At 31.7% G+C, this 20840-nt stretch overlaps 2 protein-coding genes across 3 annotated transcripts in view; both read right to left on the bottom strand.

The window, feature by feature from the left end:
- The window catches only part of LOC113404122 (glycine cleavage system H protein-like), a 90052-nt gene that overhangs the window by 2650 nt on the left and 66562 nt on the right, over window positions 1-20840 (bottom strand). Inside the window, exon 2 of the mRNA XM_064220425.1 lies at window positions 1734-1847. Coding sequence (XP_064076495.1) covers window positions 1734-1830 — 97 coding nt within the window. The 5' untranslated portion in view covers window positions 1831-1847. The remainder of the gene's footprint in view (window positions 1-1733; window positions 1848-20840) is intronic.
- Window positions 6282-19601, bottom strand: LOC113404144 (uncharacterized). 2 transcript variants are annotated; one of them, XM_026644935.2, is made up of 9 exons: window positions 19540-19601; window positions 19198-19281; window positions 15455-15596; window positions 10510-10678; window positions 9548-9736; window positions 9074-9315; window positions 8705-8911; window positions 8342-8537; window positions 6282-7029 (listed from the first exon to the last, which is right to left on the bottom strand). In XM_026644935.2, exons 2-9 carry the CDS (start codon window positions 19273-19275, stop codon window positions 6894-6896), a joined length of 1359 nt encoding a protein of 452 aa, XP_026500720.1. In that variant the 5' UTR covers window positions 19276-19281; window positions 19540-19601; the 3' UTR covers window positions 6282-6893. The 2 variants fall into 2 exon arrangements, with proteins under 2 accessions (XP_026500720.1, XP_064076494.1); XM_064220424.1 differs by lacking the exon at window positions 19540-19601 and adding an exon at window positions 19345-19362 and having other exon boundaries at window positions 19198-19275.

Genomic DNA, 20840 nt, shown 5'->3' with positions numbered 1-20840 from the left:
TATATTTATTTTATAAATGTTAACAACGTGATACATTTCTTACACATGGCTAAACATTGAAAAAAAGCAAAACTTCTTTTTCAATAGACCATTCGGCCTACAGTGTATATTCATTTGAATAATTAAATAATAAAAATGTTCGTGAAACGGACCATAAACCATTTAAACAATGTTTTTAATTAGATCAATAGGTTCTGTTACAAAATAATTTTGGTTTCTTCTTTCGTACGTCAAATTACTGTTGACAGAAAGATCGTCGTATTGTATTATTTAGCATTCAATTAGTAAAAGGAATGTGTGAAAATTTCGCAATGCATTTCAAAATTAATTCTACAATATATTATAATTATGTATTTAATAAATCGCTCGCAAACTTACTTCGCTTTTAGTTTTGTTTTAAATTAAAACTGTTTTAGATTAATTAAAAATAATTTGATACCTAATACAAATGTTTGAAAATTAATATCTTAGGCACTAAATGATCACGAAGATAGACAATTAGTGATCTTCGTTTTCGTATTATCAATAAGAATATATGAATTGAACGAGATAACGTTAAGTTCAAACAATAAAAATTAAATACCTAATGTGATAAAATATTCTATTTTATAATTACATTCGGACATTATCAGTCATACTACCTATTAGTGGTAACACCCACTTGTCATATGTTCTACCGTTAAACAGGACTACTTTGTATTGATGTGGTTTGGTTTTAAAGGAGATGCAATCAGTGCAACTGACGCAAATCATTCAACAACTCAGATACCATTGAACCGGTTTACTTGGCGGTAGGGCTTTGTGCAAGCTCATCTGAGTACGTACCACCCACTCATCAGATATTCTACCGCCAAATAGCAGTACTCAGTATTGTTGTGTTCCGGTTTGAATGGTCAGTGAGCCAGTGTAACTACAGGCACAAGGGATAGTACATCTTAGTTTCCATGGTTGGTGGCGCATTGGTGATATAAGGAATGGATAATATTTCTTAAAGCGCCATTGTCTATGGGCGGTGGTGACCACTTTGCATCAGTGGCACATTTGCTCGTCTGCCTACAGATAGGTAACATAAAAAAAGAAAAAAGTATCGTTCGTTGTGGTGGTGGCCATCGTATTAATACCTACAAAGAAACATTTTTTAAAAGCTAAAAGAAAGGATGTCGCAGTTGCATAAAGCGAGGCCATGTTTATTAAAACCTCTCCGCAAAGAAAAAACATTCTATAAAATAAACCAAAATGCAAGCTATTAATATATACATTATTATTATAATTGTAATCTAACAAATATCAATAATAAAGACTGTTGAACTGTTTATTAAAAATATAATTATATTATCTTCTCTGTATTTAAGAAATTATACCCGCAACGATTTAGCTCATTCATATAATTTAATGGGATCCTTCTGCAGTTTATTACCTGTACAAAATAGCATTAAAGTAGCAATTAACTCGGTTTCTGTGACCCTTCCTACATATGTATATCCTAACTCTTTAATCATATAACCAAAATAAACAGGAATTAAATGTTATACTGTTTTTTAAATTATTTGGTAAAGAACGTTCATTGCAAAGCAAAAAAAGTCGTGACTCGTGTTCAACTTATTTTAAGCATTCTTAAAAAAAACAACTTAGTACAGAAGTCATACGTTGTTACTCTGATCGCGCCTATTCTAACGTTAGTTATTAGTAGAAAATTAATACTTATAATATCTCGAATTATTATTGAAATTTACCTTTGTTATCTGTGCTATAAAAGGCTCTTCGGCAGCAATGGGTGACGCCCGACCGGCTCAACCTCGTCGCCGAACGCATTATACTCCCTAGTACCATTTTTATATTGATTATTTCTGAAAAATTACACAAAAAAAAACATAATTCATCTTTCCTTTGCTTACTAGTTAATTTAGTTGAATCGATTTCATATTTTTCGTTTATAATAAATACTTATTTTTAATGTGGGTTGTCAAGATTTAAATAATAGTATTACATGCGTTCGAAATTATGAACTTTTTATTCGCATAACCATGGCACGTTATATTACGAATGATATTTGAGTTAATTTCGTTTATTATGTAATAAATATGAAAACTAAATACGTATATATTTTATATGTAGTGTATGTATGTATTAAGGTATGGATGTTCTTCTGACCAATATCGGCGACGGCAGCCAATTCCAAGGCAATCTACGAAGGTGATATTATCATTTAAAAATGAATTTGAGAACGCAGATCTCACTATTTTATCTCACTATTCACTCTCATATTCCATAGGATAGGATTGTAATCTAAGGCTTATGCACCCAGATGTCTAAAAAAGTGTTGGAACTTAGAATTCTCAAAAGAAATATACGATATTTTTTTATTGACCTACCCTGGGGTTCCAACCTTATCTTCTGCACCTTTATTACTTATAGGTTACCCATTAGACCGAAGACAATATTGATGAAGAAGTAGATTAAAAATGGAATTAAATTGATTTTAAATTCCAACCAAAAACACCCGGGACTATTTTAAAATTAAAATAATTTATAATATAATAATAAATACAAGAAATCATTAAGTAGCTAGATATCGATATTATACGCAGCGTGAACATCTCGAATTAAGATTAACGACCTTGAACCCTTAAATATGTCAACACAATGCAGACCGATAATAAGTTATCTACACGATACATAAGAGAATAGTCCAAATTAAACAACAATCAGCGGAGCTCAAACTAGATTTGAAATTTCGTTCTATAACTTGTGTATACCCCCTAATTTATACGATATACTTAGTTATTTTTTACATGCAAACAAAAAAGGCTTAAATTGGAATTAAATTTCAAATTGAATATGATAAATGCCACAAAAACGAGTATGCAATTGTAACAGCGTGTATCATACTTATAGATAACTAGTTTAGGGCCGTGGCTTCGCCTGCGTTTGATGTTGAGGATAAAAAGTATCCTCTGTCCTATTCCCGTCTATAATCTGTCTTTGTATCAAATTTAATTGGGATCCCTACAGCCGTTTTGGCACTTGAGTACCAAACATACATCGATCCATAATTTCGTATTTATATTATTAGTAAGAAGTAAGGTAAACGTGAAACCCGTGCGCGAATAACATACGACACTCAGATAAACGAGGGCAAGTTAATATTTCACATATACTGAAACATACATATTATACACGCTACGTTCCACACATACTGAAAAATTAAAAATATAAAAATTCGAGACGCAAGCATAGGTAAGAAAATATTATAACTATAAAATTAACATATAAAAAATGTCGCAACGTATTACATCTATATTAAAAAAAAAACTCAATCACTGTAAACGTAATTATCATTCGATATATAACTATTTAATATAAATAATTTAAGGATAGAAACTTAACTTACTTATCTAAGAAAGCGTCCGGGTCGGCGCGGGTACGAGCGAACAGTGCCGATGTCGAGGCGGAGTCTGTCCCTTATTACCAATGCACTACCCAATGTCACCATTGGAATTTTGATATATCTTAGCTAAATATTCATTTTCTTCTCTTTCATTATTTGACTGATTTTAGGGCATAATTGGATACAAAATAATGTTAATTCGACATTCGAAAAAGAAATCCGACTAATTCTACACACTCTTAAATTAAACTGAAAATTATTTTATTGTTTCTTTCATAAATTCCGTGTGTCGTGTGTCACGTATCTAAACTATTTAGTATTGGTTTCTATGGACGTACTTTCGAATTTAAGTGGTATTTTTATTCTGAAGGGCCATTCCTTAATAATCAATAAATGGCTGTTTAAACACCATTAATAATGCTATATCAGCTATATTTTAAAGTGTCACTTAAAATTGGCAGTTTTTATTTTCTTATCTACAATAAAAAAATCGTCATAGAGTGTCACAATAACCACTTACACATTTTTTTTTAATAATTCTTTGACCTAATAGATAGCATTTACAAATATAATAAAAAATGCTGTTTCAACTGCAAACGGAACCAAATTACATTGGATTTGAAGACAAATATTTGGGCCGAGAAATCTGTTCACCATTTCCCGACTCGGCTCCGACCTTTAACATTGTTCCCTCATATTAGCGAGACCAAAGTTTTCACTTTAATCAGGGAAACCTAGGGAACCAGTGTCTTTTGACATCAACACAACTAAGTAATTCCAGAGAAATCAATAAGAGTATGAACGTCGAGTAACATGAACTATTTTTTTACAGAATGGTTGATTGTTCGCAATATAAACTGGGATTTAAACAATAAGATACGAGTAAATAAATGTTTATCAAAGAGCTAGAATTGTTTAAACTTTATTATTGATTAATATTCGACTAGTATTGCGACAACTGCCCCTGAGAGACCCAGAGTGTCTTGCACTATCAGTATTATCATAATAAAACTAAAACGGACCGTGTGTCTGTACGTACGATATTTCTTGAATTTATTTAATGAAGCTATTAGAACGCTCGAATTGGAATGCAACCTAGTTGTAAAGTTTGGGTGAAATACTCGCATTTAAATGTTTAATGTTAAATGTAAATGTTTAATCTCAAACATGTACTGGGATGCATCCATTTTAGGGTTTATTTGTTTTTAGATTAAGATAAATCAATTTGTATTATAAAATATTGTCTTTGTGCTTTTCAGAAACTATCGGTGTAATGTAATATATCTTGCATTATACACACACATAAACATTAGCTAAGATAAAAGATCCGTCAGTCTGTTATTAAATTATATTGTCTCTGACATCCGAGTGAATTATCTTTTCGGTAATTGGTATAGACATATACAACCACACATTGGCCTTCTTATTTAGCAGCACGACGATGTGACAGACCTGTGGGTGCTGCTTGTTAACATATAAGTGCGTCAACTGTAGTGTTGTATTATTTTAAATCAGATTATATCGATAGATCGATATCTATCTAATTTTGGATGTAAACATGTACAAATCCAAGCATTGGATCGTTATCTATGCTTGGATTTGTACATGTTGTAACTTGTAATTGTTTCCAGTTATAATTGATTTATTAGCAGATAAACGGGTGCTATACACTAAGAAAACTTTAAGCCGGTAAGTAGTTCTCAGAAATAAGATCTAGTCATTATCGATATCGATAAAAAAAATTAAAGCTCATTCGTAAACAGTATTATGATAACAATAATTATTAATAAATCTTATTTCTACAAGCCATGATAAGAACACTGGCATTATCTGTATTATCGTAACAAATAAGTCCGTGGGGGGCGACTAATTGCTCGAATTAACAACCGAGGCCTTCAATCTTGACCGTCATTAATATAATTAGACATGTGACGTACGTACGTAATTATAATCTTAACAGAAGTAAAGAAAGAAAAGAACTACGTTTACTTAAAAAATATATAGTCTCTTTAATTTTAATGTAAAAATATTTTTTGGTATTGACTTTCCGTATTGATTAATTTTCTAAGAATTACATTCCTATATTAATGTAGTCGACGTATTCGGTAAATATGGCGAGTAAGTACGTCGTACACGATCTGAACTAAAGATTACAGGTTCAAATGAAATACCACTGTGTCTAATAATTGTGCCTCGTTCGTCTGTTACTCGCCAATAACAAACATTATGAAGAAATATGTGTCCTATGTAATCCTACCACTTGAGTAACCACCAAACTACATTATAGATACGTTGTGGAAGTAACTCTAAACCTTTTGTACGAGTGAAGAGGACTCCTCAACCGTATAACTAATTGTGTCACCTGTGACTTGAATTGTTTTTTGTTTGTTATTTTTTATTTGATATTTGTAGGATTGTTTTCAGATAAATCTTTTTTTTTTAAAAATAGTGTAGTGTATAACAGAAGAGTCTGATGGAAACATATTACGTTGTATAGATCTATTCACTCAAGAAGGCGCTCCTTTCCGCGTTAAACTAAGATTTTTTAATAAAATAAACTAACAAAAAAAAAAAAATATTTTTTTTTTTTTGTTGTCAAAACTCTTTGTCGTCTCAGTCACTAAGGTATTTACAAACACGAGTGTAAATACGTATTTAAGAGTTTTTGGATATTCTACCCTAAGGGTTGAAACACATACAATGTGTTATACAAAGAGGTCTTAAATTAAAGCAATACTTTAAATTAATCTGTAAGATATATTCAACTTCGCGAGCAAAGCCTAGGGCAACTACTACTAAGTTTATCGACAGAGTACACTCTCATTACTAATATTGTTTCAAAAGGTATTTTGTGTGTGTGTGTGTTATTATTGTATAAATAAAACACCATATCCCATATTTTATTTAATTAAAAATAGTTGTCTTTTTACAAGAATATAATAGAACAACTCATTCACACGATTGGTTGAAAAAAGTAACCATCGCTACATTTTCAATATCGTTGTAATCGATTAATATCCTTATAACACGTATAAACCCTTGATTAAATTATTTGTCAATAATCAATTATGTAAATCAACACAACATTGTCTCCCTGCAATGATTTAGAAAATAATAAAAATATACTTAATGAAGTAAATAAAAAAAAACTATAATTAGATTTTTAACTATAGAACATTATACTATGGCTAATGAAGAATGTTATATCTAATTCTTAGATATGATTTGAAAATAATTAATTGTAAATGATTATTACGGTAATGTTTACCGTAGTTATATTAAATATACTCTCACTATTATAGTATGTAATAATGAAGAAACACTAGTTTTGTAATTGTTATTATTTTGTCTTGACTAATTTTAAAGTGATCTGTGAGTAATTATTTGATCACATTCACATTTTGATAAGAAATTTGAGGATAAAATGCGGTAGAAAAAGGTGATCTCTGTAGTTGAATAAAGGTAACGCCATAAGTCTTATCGAAAGTATCCGCTAGATGGCGCTCTACCGCAAGTAGCAAGGTATTGCTTGCGATGTGCTGAAGATGGCGCTCGTAGCGCTGTAAGTGGCAGCGACACCGCCGACCACGCCTATTACGATCACCTCCCAGCAAACCAGCTTAACCCAGCCGGCAACCTCGCTGTAATAAAATACTTCTTGTAGATCTAACTAGGTAAATATTATATTACAATAAAATATTTGATATAGGTCAAGTTTCAAAAAGTAGGTTTTCTGCAAACACATTTACAGGGCCGGATTTAGAGGACATCCGTGCAACAGATCCGAGACCTTTACAAGATCGGGGCCCAAACAAAATTATTTTTTAAAACATTACAATATGAACTAGTAAACCACATGAATAGAATAAGTAAAATAAAATACAGATAAAACTATTTTCAATCTATCTACACAATTATGTGTTGTGTCCAATTTATTTGGACAATTATTTCGGAGCCCCCACACCCAGGGCCGGACCGTAAGTTTAGGGGACCCTGGGCTATCTGAACGTAGACTTGAATTAAATTAATTGAATGGGTTTGATTAATAGCAGGATTCGCTGGGCTGCAAACCATACGATCTGTTTAATTTAATAAAGTTATGGATTCTTTCGCATTATCATCTATTTTTGACTTTGACTTGACTTAGCTGGGGCCCCCTTGGGGCCCTGGGCTGAAACCCAAAAAGCCATATGGTAGATCCGCCCCTGCCCACTCCTTCATGTCCCGGGGCCAAAATCTCTAAATCCGACCATGTTCTGCGTCTGGGTCTGAATAGGTACCATCCACTCATCAGATATCCTATCACCAAGTGCTACTGTTTGACACAGCAATACTTGATATTGTTTTTTTAAAAAAAAAATACTAGCAATGTCCCATATTAATTAAGGAATCACTAATATTCCTATTACCCCTTTTTTTAAGCTTCACTTGTGTTAGGAGTGGGGACGACAATAGCCAAGGGGTCAGGATCGATCCTGCGACATTTTACATCGCAAACCATTGCGCTATTAACGCTTTATGTTGTGTGTGTGTGTGTGTGTGTGTGTGTGTGTGTGTGTGTGTGTGTGTGTGTGTGTGTGTGTGTGTGTGTGTGGGTGCAATTGTTATGTCTCCCTTTGAATCATGAGTGTGGCAGTGTAATTAAACACAACTACGCACAAGTAACATAACATCTTAGTTCCCATGGTTGATGATGCATTTGTAATATGAGGAATATTTCTTGCAGTACCGATGTCGATGGCTGTATCCAATCCGTATCCGTAACTGAATAATCCGATCTGATATTATTTTAAGTACATATTAGGTACCGTAATTTGTCGGAGTTCATGATATGATTGTGTCATGTTGTAACATACTCGTCATATTGATAGCAAGTAACTAATATACTTTTAAGTCAGTATGTGCATGTTACTCATATAGTGAAGTATATCAATTATTAAAACAATCACTTACACAGGAGCTTGTCCCTCTCTTGGAGTTTGGTTGACGAGGTTCAGGTAGCAATAAGACGGTAACACGAAAGTTAGTAAGGCGATTGTGGTTCCACCGATAAGAGCCAAGATTGTGTAGAAACGGGGAATACTCTCTCCAATGAAGAGTATACCCGCCATGATAGATAAACGAACCAGTGTACGATATCCTACTGAATCTGTAACAATTAGATCAAAATTGGGATTTGTTTTGAGGGGACGATAACGCAATAAATTAACCATTTTTTTGTTTTTTAAGCTATAATGCCAATACGTTAATTTGGCTAGTACTTCGTGGTGGATTAGTACATAGTCATCAATTAGTGCTACTAAGAAAATAAAATACCTCTAGGAATACTGTAAAGCTCCTCCATTTCCTGGCAGACTGGATTGATGAGGATGATGAAAGCGGATACAAGATGAACCGCCATGAGCACGTTGCCGACGAGAGTCAATGGGGTGGCTGACAGGGAAGTAATAAAGTTGGGGCCGACAGACTCGCCGTACACTGCGTATCCTGCTACTGCTATTGGGATATATAAAGCCAGGATCGCTGCAACAAAACAGATTAATGAATAAAAGATATTTTGGATGAATCGCCAACTTCCTTTCATAACTATTAGTACTTTATGACAGTAATAATATTTCTTCTTAGTAAAAAAAAGTTGAATCAACATATTAATATAGGCAATGTCCACATTTAATGTTAACTTACCAAGAAAGCTGTACTGCAAGCTCTTGTTAAACTTGGACTTATCAGCCATATCATTTTGAATAGTTGGGAAGGTAGAAGCGCCTCCGAAGGCGAACATGATTGTACCGAACGCAAGGAAGAAATCCATGAACCCGTGAATACCCCAACGGAACGTGCCAAACGGTCTAATGTCATTCATCATCTGAATGAAATAGAGAATGCACGCCACGAAAGTTGAGAAGAAAGCAATGACACCCATGAAGCTGAAAATAAAAAAAAATAAAACATTTAGGTGATCCTCACCTATTGGGCCAAAGTATTATCAAAACAATGTACATTATCCTCGTTGGAAAACAAAAGAAAAGCTACAATATAGAACGATATTTATTAATTATAAATATCCAAGGAGGATGGAAACATATATTTATGATTCAAAACAAACATTTCCGACAATTTTGTAAAATTTGTCACATTTTTATCCTAATTTTTACTTACGAGAAGTCTTTAGGGCTGCCAAAAAGCATAAGTGGTGTCATCGCTCCGACAACAACCAGATACCAGATGCAAATAGTGACGGTCGGTATCAAGGTCATGAATAGTTGCTCAACGATCTGCGCAGCCAGCAGTAAGTACACCACCGCCACACCAAATTGTGTAATTATTATCGCCAGAGATACAGCAACACTGAAAGAAATTACAGAGTATTTACAGAGTCTTTATTAGTTCCAAAGTGACTTGCTCATAGATGTTCGGTCACGGCTGTCAATCTTCCTAACTAGTCATTTGCTCATAGATAGATTTTCTTTCCACATATTTTTAAAATATTCTGAATCGATAAAACAACACGATTACGGAGTGACAATATGTAGGAAAACCCGTTTCAAATTCAACAAAGTAACGGAAAATTTATCTTCGAGAAATTTCACTGGAATTAATTTAATTGCCTATTTAACAAAACTATTTTGTGATCATTGATAATAATGCCCAGCGATTAATATTTTTACAAATCTATTTAAATATAAAACAGATACACTAGGATCGAATATATTTTACACAGTTTATACCAGATAATTAAAGAGCAAGGTCACTACCACTACTATTATTAGCTGTTTAAAAACATTTTGGTAGTTTTAAAAAAAAAAAGACAATGTATAAATTCTCATAACTTGACCGATTCTGAAACATCTGAAGTTTACCTGTGACGTAAGCAAACAAGCGAGAAAAAGGTCTAACTTTCAGTTATTAATGAAACTATAATCGCTAACTTTGACCTTTTTAATATTCCGCCTCGTAATTCGATGTTTTAAAAACATTTAAATGCTAATAATCAACTTTAATGGCGCGAAAAGACGTGGGAGATTAAATAATCCATACTTTAAGTTGTATTCTGAAACTATTTATAACTGAGACGTGTTTTATATTTATATGTAACTCGTAAGATAAACGTGAGGAAATACCTCCACATTTTTCCCAGTGACTGTTCAGCGATAATGGCGTAGGGGTTTCTCTTTCTGGTCCTCATTTCAGGATCGCGACCTTCGATGATGGTCCAACAGTCACCGAGACGTTTCCCGCTGAATGCTGCGATAAGGCACATCAACACTATGAGGGGCACGCCGAACCATCCTAGAATAAAGAAAAAGGTACTTGAACACAAATCTCCTTACGAGTATAATTACTATTGCTAGAAAAAAGTATGACTAGAACATACGGAAAAATTTCATAGTTTCTTATGTTTATTTCTTATTAAACAAACTTTTAGTGTTAGAGTTTTCTCTAAGCGTACAGACTTCCTGGTTTCAGATCAATAAAAAGTTTCTACTGTGGAGTAATTCCGAGTAGCAGTCCAGGGTCTGAAAGTGGGTAGTGTTTCAACTTCAGGGTCCAGTCGTGTTGGATATCCGTCGCATCAGAATATTATAGTGCATCTGTTTTTGGGCACACACTACACACTTGTTTAGGTACTATAATACGTCCTACAGTTTAGTATCTCATGAAAATGGCCATTATGGCTCAATTAGGACGACATTATTATCTTATGGTCAGTGATTATTTTGGAAAATAACCTTTAAAGAGTGACAAAATACAATTATAAATTGATGTACTTCATTAAAAACTTTAGAACATAAAAGAGTTTTAACAAGTTCTAGAGAAGTAAGAATCTCGACAGTTGTGTATGATTGGAGTATTTGATAAGCTTATGCTACAAGTTCAATAAAGTAAAATATTAATTTTTTCATGTTTTACACCTTAGATGAGTCAAAATATACCCCTAAATAACTCCGTTATTCCCCCTAGACATAAACTATTTTGAATAAGCTCAACCTCAATCAGTTATCAATGTAGTTTATAAAGCTTCAATGAAATTAGTTTTCTAAAAAAATTTTTAACAACTTTATATAAAATTCTCAATAATCTAATACTTATTATAAATTTTTATTAAAATTAACACAAAATATAATCTTTTTTCAAATCCACCTAGTTGCAGTGTTGCTTAATAAAAAAACTTTTTCTACGTAGTCATATAAGCTAAGGAGATATTTATTTATTAGCTAATAAGCTAAGAGCAAGGAGCCAACCGCGTACCACTTTTTCCAATGGAAATATCTACGAACCTGGTCTTAAATTTCAGGACTTCATCAGAATCATCAAATTATATTGATAAAATAAATTAATGTATTCCCAAATATGCTCCAAACCTTCTCCTCAAAGGGAGAGGAGGCCTTAGCCCAGCAGTGGGAAATTTACAGACTGTTAATGTAATGTAAATGTAATTAAATTCCCATAGAAAATTACTACATTTATTAAAGATGAAGACAAATTGCTACCAACGAACAAAAGGAGTTAATACGAGATCTATCTCGTATTAAGTTATTATATTCGAACGAATGACATGTTTAAACCTTGAAAAAATATATAAAAAGTCTGATACCTGTCGCGTTGGTATTCACTCGTAATGGTAATTATGATATTTGGATTTATCTAATCTATCTAATAAAATAGCGAATTTATGCAAAAAAATTCAATATCAACTTGTGTGAATCTCGCATATATAAATAACAAAATCGCATATAATCCTAGTCATTTCAATATGAATGTTGTTTTTTTTTTATAATGTATTATTAAATTTATATAATTCTACCTATATGAATACTTATTTTTGTTCGAGTTCTAAACGAACGATAGTTTATCCAGTAAATTTTATAATTTTGTCGGTCGGTCGGTAATCGCGTGAAAGGTTTAGACATACTGCTATTGATTAACAAAAGGAGGCGAATGTGTCGTATACGTAACATAAAAAATTGAGCGTGGCATTGACTAATATTATATTTAAATATAGAACATATTATCTATCAGTAACATAAAAAATTGAGCGTGGCATTGACTAAAATTATATTTAAATAAAGATCATATTATCTATCATACAGGAAATATACAAGAACACTAAGTCCTTAAATATAAATTAAGAATAGTAATTACATAAATCATGACCGCGTATATGAAGAAATGGCGGCAGGAATGCCAGCAGCATTTCCCCGTGGAATCGCAAATCCGATTATCTGGGCAAAAAACCAGCCCTCCTGTCATCAGTGGAGGCAATAAGGCGAGGTGTTATACTTTTAATGAAGCTTGAAATTAACAATTAAATTAACATGAAAATCACGCTTGTCAGGTCAATCGTCTAAATTTAAAGCGGGTGAAACTGCGAAGAGCAGCTACTATGTACAAACAATACTGTATTATATACTTTCTACGAAACGGGCTTCACCTAATAAGAAGATTTATGTATCTCGATGGAGTATTTTCATTTAGGCATACAAATAATACATGTCATTTATTAGCATAGATAAATATATACTATTTTTAAAATAGGGACCAGTTTACGTTGAGTTTCCGTCAAAGTTTAGTGGTGACCAGCAACAGAAAGTTATAGAAGTTATAGAACACGTCAATTAAAAACCTAGTATATTTTTTAAAATATATTATAAGCCCAGTCGTCTTGTATTTTATTAATATAACTTCCACCTAGTACTATTAGAATATTTATAGAAAATTAAAACAATCCCAAAACATAATATATTATAAAACCTTGTGAACGCTATGGCTTGTTGCATAATTGTTACATCAAGTCGCATACTGTATTTTCATATAAATAGAAAATGACGTAACTAGCAATACTTTATCGTATTTTTTTAATATTGTTCCGGTTAAGAATGTAAACGTTAGAACAAGGTATAATAGAAAAGGAAAAAGTGAAGTTACAGTGCTAGAATACACAGATAATTATTAAAATATCATACTTAAATATCTTTATTGTATCAAATACTACGTAATCTGAAAACTGTGAAGTTGATAGTCCGGCTCATTAACATAACCACATGTCAAACTGGTTCTGACCTATTATCGTCTCATTCGAAACTCAGTGATAGGAAAGAGACAAAATACGATTAAAAAAAAACCGTTTCGTGGTCTGTTTTAAAGTTTCGAAATTTAGATTTAAGTGAGCCACTTAATGCTTAATCAAATTATGAAAATATAAATATATATAATCGTTTAAAAATCTTGTCTAACATTAGTATGACGTGGCTTGTTTGTTTTTATATTTGTGTCTGGTGGATATTTACGTATAACTTATTTGGTACTATTTTTTATTTATTGTAATTATCCGATTATATCTATATTAATAATTTCGTACAGACCTACGATAGACCCGATCGAAACCTATCCGTCATTATAGATCGTTAAAAATGTTTAGTCGACAACGTGTATCCGTAAAATTCGTATAATCAAGATATTTCGATATTAAATCCATGAAACTCAATATCATGAAGTTCAACGGGCGGCCATGTTTGACGTTTACGGGTGCATTCAGAAAGTATGTTCCAAATAATAATTTCATACAGGAGTACGGTAGTTGATATGTTTATATTTGTTTAGTTTATTTTACCCTAGCGAAGCCGGGTTTTCATCTAGTAGGTACCTAAATAGATTCGCACTATCTCCGTTGGTACGGGTCTCCGAAAATCTGCTGTGCGCTTTACATTTATTCATTTCTGGGTACCTACTCATCGCATATTATACAGCAATATTTATATTTATATTTTCTAGATTTGATTCCGGGTTTAACGGGAGATTGAGCCAATATACCTAAAAGCACAAGGGCTTCAACATTTATGCTCCCGATGGTGGTGGCGTTGGTATGGTTACCGTCGGGTGCACATGATCAGGAGAGCCTTTTATTTACATAAACAAAAGTAGAACGATGAATATATAATATTGTGGTCGCTAAATTAATTCCATGAAGTTATCGTAAAAACTATGTAGGTAGAAGATTAATTTCGTCTTTGTGGCTGCCGAAAGTTTCTAATGTAATTACACAAATTTTCGTGTGGATATTGTAATCACTACATATAGTATAACACAAAGTCGCTTCCCGCTGTCTGTCTGTCCCTATGAATGCTTAGATCTTTTAGACCGATTTTTTTTTAATAGATAGTGATTCGAGAGGAATGTATATAACATGCATAATATATATTATTCATGTATAACACATGCATAGTATAGGAGAGAAATACTGATAATTTTAGATGTTTATAATGTGTAAATAAACATTTTTTTTGCAAGCATTAAATTGCAAAAAAGTCCGCGATGGTATATGTCTATCTCTTAGGGATAACCCACAAAAACCATTTTTTATCCTTTACTTCTTACAACAAATAATGGCGTATCACCTTTACTTTTTATTTATATCTTTATCATGAATCCATAGTCTTATAAGCTAGCGACGACACCCATGGGAGAATACAATAGAACAAAGCTCGAGGATAACATTTTGCCTATTATATTTATTATTGTAAATATAAAATGTCTAGCTATACTTCCCTTGTTGTATGAAAAATCAGACACCGAATTAAAATTCGCCGGCAAAACTACACATTGTTATTCGCATAATAAGCAAGCATGGCAGAACAATCCGCTGGCCTTATAAATACATTTGAAATATATTTTGTTCACAAATAATATGTACTAATACTGGGATAATAAGTACATAAATTAAATATGAATATTTGAACTAATGTAAAATAATTAAAGTCTCATTTATTCATCTTATAGTTTCGTTGTTGTCAATATATTTAAATTTATATAATATTATCGTCTCTCATCATCCACTCAGTATAATGTGCTCATAACGGTATATGTCACGGTCATATAGCATAACTTTGTATACATATGTATTTATTTATATAACTTTAAATAAATTACAAACACAGAAGTACATATAAATATAAATTCATAATATAATGTAACATCCAAATAATTTTTAAATTAATTCGCATCGCTTAACTGTTATAATATTTCAATGGCTACTTTAACTTGTATTGTAATGGACTTAAATCTTACCAGTTTTAACGAGAACTCGTGGAAGAGCTAGTACACCGCTGCCGGCCATTTCCCCGGCGATCAGGAAAGCTGTCTGTTTCATAGAGAGTCCTCCGCCGCTGGTTTCTTTAATCGGGTCATCTCCATTACCGCCATTTTCAACCTAAAACACGTAACGCAGTTAGCTGCAGGTCGAGGTTTGTTTGATGTGAAATAATATCATTTAGTTTCGGTACATTTAATGTATAATAAAAATACCAAGACTTTATCAGTAAAAAAATATTTATAAACACATAATGCTCTTACACAGAGTTTAACTAGGTACTATAGGATTTTACTTTTTATTTTTCATATTCAATTCTTCAATATTTTGGTAGGTAACCTGGTAATAAGTGAGCATGCCATAACAGTATCGACAAACTCTTCCAAAGACCATGCCATTGCCATTAATATTAATGATCCACTCTAATTCAAGCTTGAAATATAAAGAATGTAAAAATATTCATAATGTGTCTTCTCCCCCTTTCCTTCTCTGATATAAATGCGAGATATTAAGCTTCTACACCTGTAGTACTTTTGTTTGTATCTATACGAACATTATAATAAAGGTGAATAATTCATTTGTTATAATGCGTTAATCTAAGAATCTACTTCGGACCTAGTTTGATTCGAAAATAGGTTTTTACGTTAGATAGACTATTTATTTCGAACAGTAATACGTTACATTTCATCTCGCTATCACCCACAGGGATGAAACGGTAATAACATGGATGAAAGCACGCGGAGTATCTAGTTCTATTAAAAACGAGTTTACTGGCGTAAATATTTTGTAAAGATCTCGTGTCACTGGACTTATCATTTGCTTAAACAATGTTCCATTGTGAGTTTACTTTTCAGTGAAATACTTGTTTAATGATAAGAAATGACTATTTATATTTAAAGACAACCATAGTTTGAATGTGGGACACTGGTGAATAAAATACTTCATAATAATTGCTATCGTTGTTTTATGATATGAGATAAGAATAAGCAAAAACACTTATGTCAATTTATATTTTTGAATTTAAATTAGATTTTTCGTCTGACGCCTTTTTTGAATTTCTTCCATTTACTTATTTACTAAATATGGGTTCGTTTAATTGAGTCTTAAAATCTTTTAAAAATACTGTATATACCTACATAGATATTTATATAACCTATATAATAATAATCTATTGTAATACATAAATAGATATATTTAATTACTTACATAGTAACTGTTTCAAATATTGAATTTAGTTCAGTTTTATTTTGGTATATACATATACACACATTTTAAGAAATTCAACAAATTAATTTAATGACACTTTAATGACTTAAAATTGAGATATTCGAATAACATAAAGTGGTCACAAATTTATTTTTAATAAAAGACGATGTTTAACATTAAGAATTCTTTTGAAATAAATATATCTGTGTGTATGTACACTATTATTATTTTAATCTACTATAACTTGCCTACTTAAAATAACTCGTTTCCAACACGCTAGTGAGAAATGTTTAAGTTCAAATAATTACTCTGTATAAGATTTTTAATAGACGTCACAACATCATTTAAATTTGGACCTTATTATTCATCTAATTGAAAAAAAAAAGTTGGGTATACAATACACAGGCAGTTGGAATATAGACTGCGTTGCAAAGGACCTCATATTATTTCTTAATATCATACTTGCAGTGGCGATTGCTAAGAAAAATATACGTTGTGTGATTTGTATACGTTTCATATTATGTATATATATCTATTACCTAGTAGATATTTTTATTATATCGAAGTATATATCTTGTTATGTTTAAGTAGGCGTCAGGAAAATTATCGGAAGCGCTTTCAAAACGAATGCTGACGCTCGTTATGAGTACAGACGAACGTTGTGGAAATAATTACAGATCTTCAGTATACCTTCTAAGTACAAAACACACAGCGTATCATTAACGCGCTCATAAGTCCCGGTATCCGTTAATGTCTAAAAATTTAAAAACAAATATGACAACTTTAATCGATGCCTTTGTCACACAATATCAATCCTTATCAAAATGAATAATATTTTTAACGTTTTTTTTGTGAATAAATTTTGCCGTACTCATTGCAATGGAACGTTATTTACAAGACTTGATTTGAATGAACGCATTGAAATAAACGTGTTGCGACCAAGTAAGATTTATTATTAGCGGTGTACGGAATAAGATACCGCTAGGCTCGACCCTTATTATATGTATGTATGTATTATTTTACTATTATGTATTCATTTACAAAACATTTTTTATAAGTTCTTATATATAACCTTAAAAAGTCGAGACGGGTAGCAGGTAACTTAAAGGAGGTAAACACTTAGACTTTTAATTTTAAAAATGCTTTCACCATTATATTATAAGTTGTTTGTTTTTATGCAGATATCAGATATTTAAATATTAAACCAAAAGTATAAACGCTATAACTTTGCGCTCAATTTTCTTAAAGGTTAGCGCGCAACTCATTCAAAACTATTCAAATCTCAAAAATATAAAATTGATATCAAATATGTAAGTTACACGAGAAATATATACCGATCTTAATAAAGAAACTGTATTCGTCGTAAGAATATAAAAACGCGGGCATGCTCTGGAAATTGATATACATATTTCATATTGTAAGTACTTCGTGATTTATAAAAACAAGACGGAGGCGACTTCAATTTTTACCAGATAAATATTGACTTTACTTATATGGAAGTAACTTGAAAGTAAATGAGAACACATTCGAAATGAAAGTATTGAATTTTTAAAAACCTTGGCGACTGTTATTTGAAAATTAAGATCATTATTGTAAAGAGAAACAAAATCTACATAAAATATGTAACCTGTATTAATCTCGAGTGTTTTTTTATAATTCAATTTCTTATAGGTTGAAATTGGTAAGTATAATAAAATTATTGGGCATTTTAAATAAATATACTATATCTGGATATTACTATCTGGCTTAAACTTTGCAAGTACGTACCTAAATGGAATTTCAAGAAAGTATTCTAGCAATTGAATTCTTAAATAGTAATACAATTAGAAAAGTCATTTAATGTAATCGCAGAATGTAGATACTGATATGATATAGTATACATTAAATTGATATACCTACTAATATTTAAAATAGATATAAATATCAGTATTTCCGTTTAATTGTACGTTCGTTGTTAAAAGTTCATTAGACACTTCCCTTCGACATCGCAGTAACCTAACACCAGAAGAACTTGTATGGTTTTTTGCCTTCATTATGTGGGTTGCACAACAAAATAATATATTTAAGCCTGAGAACGATCATCCTATCATATATAAATTACGAAACCGGTTCCTAAGCTTTAATATGTCAGATATATAATCTAAGATTCAGACATCAGACAGAATCTCATGTCCTTGGTATATCAAATTTATTAGAATTATAAATAAGTGTAAAGTTATAAATAGCAACGAAAATATTATGTTAATATTATTCCATTCCAGCGACATGAGAATTATAAAATGACGGTTGTAAAACATTTTCATGTAGGTATGGACGATTTAAACCGATCACATTGATAGTAATATTTCACTATTATATCTATCGTAACTGCTTTTAATCAAAATCGATTAATGTCATTTAAACACGATCAATTTGTCAAGACATCCGTTTTAACGATCTGACCTAACATGTGGATGTACCGACAACATAACAATTGCATCTATTACAAAGTTTGACCATAGCGAAGGACACTTACTTTGGCTACAAGTGGGGTCGTTTCTGTGGCTTCCGGCTTGCCACTGCTCGACGCTTCCAAGCTGTTCTTCTTAACCATGTTTTACTAAAACAAAACAAACAATTGTTTTCGAATTTGTCAAAGCTTTGAATGAAATTTTCATCAAAGTACAGTTAACTGCATGGGAATTAACGACGTATTTGAAATGACGGTAACAAATTCGTGCACACCAGTCGGCCGCCCAAACAGGTTTGATAGGCCATGGGACGATTATGTTATCAAAATTAGAAAAAAGTTGCCATGTCTCTGTCCGTGTCCGTTCCTACGCCATCAATAAGGTAATTTATTTAAGACTTAACTCACCGAATATCAGGCGACTGACACACATCCACACTCAACAAGGCTTCTCTACAAACTGGATATATTCCTCAGGTCGCCGCGTGATCGTATGAAATAATTCGAAGTAGCTTTGAGATGTAGAATACTGTAGGACGATAATATCGTTGAGAACTTGTTATGAAAAATATTTGATTACCAACTTCGTAAAATTTAATTGTAGTAAAGGTAAATCATTAAATGATAATTTCACGCTTATTGTTGAGACTTGTAGTTACGTGAAGTAAGTATACTTAGTTTAAATACAGAAAGTTGACTTAAACTGCGTTCTTTTTGAACATTCACAGACCAACACTTTTTTTATTATTTTGTTAATTTAATACCTTATAGCGATTAGCCAACGAATAAAATATATCCGATATTTTCAATAAATTTATGGTCTGAGAATTTTGCTGCAATACCTAATTACAGCAAATTAATTAATTAATTCAACAAAAATTACGTAATATTAATTTCAATGCGTCTTGTTCTATAGTAGGCAAGTAATTTAAATTAATAAATTGTAAACTTACTTTAACTTTTTTTGGAAATTTCAGAAACGAAAGCCAGAAAAAGTTGTAGTGTAAACATAATATTACTATAACATTAAACTCAATAAAATAGTATCCACATTTAAAACATATATCTTAATGAATTATTTTTAGCTTGAACCTAAAGATCGAACAAATTCACGAGTAACATTTATAAACAAAAGTTTAACGTATGGATTGGCTTTTATGTGGTCGTCTTGCAGCTTTACGCGATTCTCCGTGCGGTGGCATTTACCTTCTCATTTTACCTGGCGTAACTTCAACAGACATCCAACACCACCTTTTACCACAAAATATCCACATTTTATATTTATTACATATAAATATTATATACGTATATTATATCAAGCGATCTATATACTAATGTGGACTTAAAAATTTAATAAAATATTTTAAATAAAATGATAAATTCAATAATATAATAATTATAAATACAATCACTAGTGATATTAAAAGGCGCTCGATCACTCCTCAAAAATGTTCTATAAAGCTATAAACTGCAAAGTATATACTGTATAATCAGCTTCTATAATGATTATTCCTAAAATACAGAATAGCTTTACCTACGTGTTAAACTGAAACAAATGTTTGAATTTCTAATTATTTGCGTAGTGCTAAGACTAACGGCAGGCCGTGCAGAATTGCAAAGTCAAGCCTTGGATGCATCACAGTTATACGCGTAAGCGATACTATGACATTCTACTAGGATTGCAACTTACCGCTGGTTTGTTGTATTTA

The sequence above is a fragment of the Vanessa tameamea genome, chromosome Z (assembly GCF_037043105.1).
Source record: "Vanessa tameamea isolate UH-Manoa-2023 chromosome Z, ilVanTame1 primary haplotype, whole genome shotgun sequence".
In the NCBI taxonomy this organism is placed as follows: Eukaryota; Metazoa; Arthropoda; class Insecta; order Lepidoptera; family Nymphalidae; genus Vanessa; species Vanessa tameamea.
This window is presented reverse-complemented; position numbering and strand designations above follow the sequence as displayed.